At 40.2% G+C, this 6,000-nt stretch overlaps 1 protein-coding gene across 4 annotated transcripts in view; it reads right to left on the reverse strand.

Moving 5' to 3' along the window:
* rab28 (RAB28, member RAS oncogene family) overlaps positions 1-5,473 on the reverse strand; it is a 31,992-nt gene extending 26,519 nt beyond the window's left edge. The window contains exon 1 of one of the 4 annotated variants that reach the window (XM_039620514.1): positions 4,480-5,473. In XM_039620514.1, coding sequence (XP_039476448.1) covers positions 4,480-4,554 — 75 coding nt within the window. In that variant the 5' untranslated portion in view covers positions 4,555-5,473. The remainder of the gene's footprint in view (positions 1-4,479) is intronic. The other 3 variants (XM_031741500.2, XM_039620520.1, XM_031741499.2) reach the window with 3 other exon arrangements.
* Positions 5,474-6,000: the final 527 nt, after the last annotated feature.

A 6,000-nucleotide genomic window follows, 5' to 3' on the forward strand; every position in this document is an offset into this window, starting at 1 on the left:
TTTTAAAAACATCTCGCTCAGGTGGACAAGCCTCCCCACATCTCGCTGTACTTCTGAATGGACAACCGACCACAAGCAAAAATACCGCTGAAAATGCTGTCCAAGAAAAACGGATCCGATTGCAATTTGCTGAGCAAATTGACATTAATAAGGGGGGAAACGGCATTCAAGATGTCAGTCAGCGGTGCCTACTCAAAAACGGGGGGCAGGGCTCCTGTTTTCTGCCCAAAACAGACAAGCAGGTAAGTCATTCAGACAGTGACGAGCTGACACCTGGCAGCAGCGTGAGGAGGGTTATTAATGTAGCGTATCTACTGGGAACTGAGTTGAGTTGTGTGTTCTCTGCACACACACCCCAAAAGAAAAAAAAAAAATGTCGACTTTCCAGAATGAGAACATTCATTTTTCTCATTGGGTCTCACCATTACTGCTACATTCATTTTCTTTCTCCCAGAGGACCGAGAGATTAGTTTCGAAAGGGGATGTGTAGCCAACAGGCACTTGACATCCCTGCATTACATTCATGTTCACTCGGGGATTCGAGATGCGGTGAAGAAGAAGAAGACGAAACATAGCCGAATTGTCATGACAACCTCCATGCATTGCTGCAAATGATTGTTTGGTGTAACTAGGAAAAAATCCACTGTTGTTGATGTAAGTTAGGCCTTTTTATTCCAAGTCTTTTTAAGTGATTTTAATGAATATGATTCAGTCCAGTGCCTTTGAAAGGGGACAGGAACTAACTAGCTCGTGTAGGTTTAGCAATGCAACAACTATATTACAAGTCTTCATGTGTGTTTCTCTTCCCACTGTTATTTTATTCTATCAACTGAGAAAACAGCAACATTTCTCAAAAAGGCTTCCAGGCATAATTTTCTTAAATAGGGCCTCTTTCTGGAGCCAAATGAGAGTCCTTGGCCAGAAGAGAAAAGGCATACTGATGGAAAACAACCAGCAGCTGCAAAAGCCAGGCAAAGCAAACTGCAGTCTTTATCAATTGTAATACCCTCTATGTTCCTACACAGTGCCGAGTTTTAGCCAGAGAGGCGAGAACAACAGCAGTTTAATATAAGGGGACTTGGAGAATTCATCATCATGCTTTGATTATTATTCAGAAAAATGAAAATATGCATTTCACTGAAACAAGGTGGTCAGAAAAAGATTTTTTAAGCATAAACGAAATGTTTTGTTGAAATATTTTAATTTGGAACAAGCTTTTTCATTTGATGCCTATATTTGTGTTTATCATACCTGTAATGTTTATTTTATCTCTCGCAAGTTTTAAAACATTCTAATGTAATAAACTATAGTTTTCAATCATTTTTATGCAATAAGTTAAGGATTGTCCTCCAGTTTCTGTTGAAGTAAATTTTATTTCAGTATGACTATGAAAAGTTATAGAATAAGTAGACTGACAAAATTCTGGCAGGGAAGATTTTTACAAATAAAAATACTTTAACAAGGACATGTGAAGTCCCAGAGTCTACACATCATACTGATAAACAGCTCTGGATGAAAACAAAATTAAATCCAGGTACTGTATTATGTGGCTCAAGTATAACGATAAAAAATAACCAACATGATATTTTAACTTTTTTCTTCAAGCACACGTGCACAAGAAAAGAAACAAAAAACCAGATCGTCTAGAAGCCTTCATCAGGGTCTGACAAAGACGTAATCGTCCTGAATTGAAATACAAGCTGTGGGTGGCAATTAGACTGTGGATAAATGCATAAACAATTTTTTTCATGGCATAAATTCAATCTCAGCGCTACATTACAGGACCAAACCACAGGCACATGTCCTAAAACTATGTTCAGCAGCACATGCAACATGGATTAAGGGCTGGGTAGACTTAATAGGTTTAGAACAACAGACTGCTTCTGGTTTAAATCCATCAGCTATCTTTGAGATAGAATCAAAACTACAGTCCATGAACTCTGTAAAAACAGACCCCTGGATTTTATTATTGCAAAAAGAAAAGTTGGAAAAGTTGGAACACCAGTGAATAACTTTTGGAGGAAAATTGTGTATTTGCATTAAGATGAAGATTATCTTCTTACATCCAGAAAAACCCTGTTTAGATTTCTCAAACTTTTACAGGATTTAGCTCGTGGTGCTGTTTATTGTACCCCTATGTCCATTCTGTGGTAATTAGGTTTTATCCTTATTTCCTCATGGTAAATATAAAATGTAAACGCACAATTCGCCAGTGTTGTAGGGCTCACTCATGGACCAGGCTTTTAGACGGGCATAATGACAGTCATTAAATCATCACATCACTGATTTTCTGTAGATTATTTGTACTGAAACAGGTTGTTCAACAGCCGCTAACACGCTGCACTTTCATTAATGTTATGCAAAGATTTACCTTAAGTATAGGAAAGGTTTGACAACAAAAGGAGCACAGTGCAAAGCTTGTTACTCACTTGTAACATCTTCATTCTATCATCCTCTCAGTGCAAACTAGAGTACTGTGCAGAAGTCTCGAGCCATCCTTTATTTCTTTGTTTTACTTCCAAACAGCATGACTTTATTGTATTTATTAAAGTGGTTTTGAGCAGTAGTTCTCCAGGCTTGCTGAAAGGATTTCCAAGTTTTTCTTTGGACACTAGCTGCTTTTTCATCTATTTTCAGTCCAATCCTTCTTAGATTTTTCATTGTTAAGCCACTGACTTATGAATAATTAAAAATAAAAAGGCATCTAACTCAGGGGATGAACCAGTGTTGTGTCAACAGATAACAGATAACTCAGGGAAGAACCAGTGTTATATTATATACCCTTAGGCATTTTTTACTAGCAGCATCTCACAAAAACACAATGTTTCCATTTCTTTAGTTGAATCTGTAAAAAGCCATTCTTAACAAAGGGAAACAGGGAGAAATGCTGCTATCCTAAATACACAAGAACTGCATTGAAAATCATGCATTAAGTATTATGAAGTGATGACTCCAAATTTTAAATGTTTGTATGCACGTATTGAGGTCAGGAGAGAGGCACAACACTGACTGCAATCATCTGAAAAACACAGTGGAAGCTCTTTTATGGTTTGGGGCTGCACTGCAGCCAACAAGTGTTGGGGATCTTGTCAAAATTGATAAAATTATGATTGCAGAAAAGTACAAGTATCAGATTTTATCCACTATGCCACTATGCACTACCATCTGGAAAGCATCTGAGTGGCAGCGGCTTCATTTTCAAGCATGACAATAATCCCAAACACACTGCCAATGCTGTGTATAGTGTAGCATCTTAGGAGCGACTACACAGGATATTCCAGCATGCTCCATGACGTTGTGTTAGTTGAAATGAAATTAGGGAGCTTTAACATATCTGTTATGGTTATATATCTGTTCTAGCTGTGTTACTGGTTTACAAGTGAAGTGACGCCGAGGATTAGTTACCCCCTGTAAACACAAAGTCACTGGGTGGGATTAAATACTAAACAAACTACCACTCTCCTGTAGCTGTGTGGTCTGTGGAGCACAAGGGCTGACAATTTATTCACAAGCTTTAATTGAATTTAAAGTGCTGCTCAAAAATAGTCAAAAAGGCAAAAAAGCTTCCAACCATACAGCTGAAACTACAGCCTTAATATAACAATATACTGAATAAAACAAAATACATCCTGTGGCTGTGTGGGTGGAAGACTGGGTCGTCCACCAATCAGAAATTCGGTGGATTGATCCCTGACTCCCGTAGTCTGCATGCCAAAGTATCAATGGGTGAGACACTAAAGCCCAAGTTTCCCCCCCCCGGAACCACTGGAGTGTGAGTGTGTGAATGTTAGAAAGCGCTTGGACATAAATAAAAATGGTGTATGAATTGCTCTGTGGTTGGGCCAGTTCAGTAGAAAGTCGCTGTACTATTCCAGTTGCCATTTTCCTGATCCACAAGCCTGAACGTAGCAACTCAATGGCTGAAGGGGAAATTTGATTTTTATCAGTCATTGTAATTTACTTGTACTTTACAGATTAGCCGTTTGGTATGAAACTGGTTGTATATGAAAAACTAAAAATGACAAATAAAAATCCGAAAGATAAATTATCATCTGTTATCATCTGATGTTGACTGTCTTTAGCGTCAGCTTTCATTTTGTGTGTCCTTTGCTAGCCTGTTAGCCTACAGGTGCTGAATAAGAGCTACAAGTGGGCCAAAATTGACTGAAAACCTAAAGTGACACGTGGACTGAGGCGTTTATTTGACCGTGTAAACGTCAGCTTTAATCATAATCGCCCCGGGTTACGTTCATGTTATTGTGATTTACCTCTGTCGTTGTTGTTAGCTAATTAGCAGCCGTGGCTGCAGTAGCGTCGGTCGCCATGGTTACTGCATGGCCAGCACAGTGTCAGCAGAAAGTGACTGAGTAGGCAAAAACGGTGTGCAGTGTGGACAAGTTACAGTTTCTCGAGCACTACCTCTTAATTAACGTTGAGTAGGTGTTCGTTTTTGTGTTTGTATCTGTGTGGTGGTCTCACCTTCCCACTCGCTCCGTCTCCCACAACTACGATTTTTAGCTGCTTGTCCTGGCTCTCCTCCTCAGAGTCCGACATGGCGCTACAAAATATTTTTTAAAAAGCACTCAGTGCTTGAAACCGAAACGGTAGAAACGAGTCAAGGGTGGATGTATGGAGCTGTCACGTTAATAATCACAAACGGATTAGACGAGCGCTGAGTGGGCACGCAGACGCCATTTTGACTCCGCTAAGAAGACTTGACTGGCTGCAGCAGCTCTCAGTACGATCCACTCCACGCGCCGCTGACTCCACTTGCACCGATTTTTCCAGTTAAAACGAGAGTACCGGACACCGAAAGACAGTCCACGGGATTTGGCATTTCAGTCTTTAAATATCCTCTTTACCGCCATGAAGCCCTTCTTTGCAGGAGAAAGACCCGAACCGGAAACCGAATCACCGGCGTGTGTGTGTGGTGGAGTCCTGTGTGTGACGCGTTGCCGTTGCCGTGGTAACACGGGGTTAAAGTGCAGGTGTAAAAACATGAAAAATGTAACAAAGAGCATCTGAAGTGCACTTTTACTGAAGTGATGGAATATAAACAAAAAAACAAATAATTTTTAATTTTATACTGTTGTGTCGGTCCTTCACATTTTTTATCTGTTGATACGGATTTCAGATCAACCACTGTGACTCAAATCAAAAATGTTTGTTTTAGGTCACATTGAAACTGTCTTGTCTGTGACTTGTTTTTTTGTTGTTGTTGTTGTTGTTTTTATTTTCTTTCTGTGTTGAGACAGCGGTGATGGAGTTCAAGTGAGACTTTGCCATTGTCACAAGAACTGTGTGTGTCTCCATATGATGCCATTTCAGAAAGTGTGGGGAACACATGCAAATGCCACGCATGCAAGGTTTTGTAAAATTGCTTTGAATGCACAGACTAGTTACTATAAGTATGTTTTTTTGTGTGTGTCTAAGACTCTCTCTCTGATCTTTTATGATACAGAAGTGAGGACAGTGCTTAATGGCTGTAATGATTATACGTGGTATAATGAATTCCCAACAGTTCCAGAATGTTATAATGTTATGTTATAATAAAAAAAAACCTATGATGACTGAGGGAAAAAAAAAATCAAAGGTCCAGTTTACTCTGCCCTGGTTTTTTACTGGGATCCCACCCTGGAGCCAGTCCTGAAGTAGGAGCTAAAGGGTGTGCACTTGGTGGCCAGGCCTTAGCCCTTGGGGTCTGACTGGGCTTAGCTCAAAGAAGCTATATGGGTCTGCTCTTCTGTGGAACCACCACCCACAGGAGGGGCTATAGGGGTTCGGTAACTTGTGGATTGAACAGCAGTTAGGTGCAATGGTCCTGGTAGTCTGATTCCAGGCCGCCGTGTCATTCCAATGTTGTGTGGTTTGCCTGTTCAAGGAGAGGGTATGCTTTCAACTAAATGGAGATCAGGGGCCTTCCCAGGAAGGGTATTGGAGAGGTCTGATTGTCTGTTTGTCATACCTTGGATGCAGCAAGAACAATGTGGCTTTCATTCT

This window comes from Oreochromis aureus, linkage group 2 (assembly GCF_013358895.1).
Source record: "Oreochromis aureus strain Israel breed Guangdong linkage group 2, ZZ_aureus, whole genome shotgun sequence".
Classification (NCBI taxonomy): domain Eukaryota; kingdom Metazoa; phylum Chordata; class Actinopteri; order Cichliformes; family Cichlidae; genus Oreochromis; species Oreochromis aureus.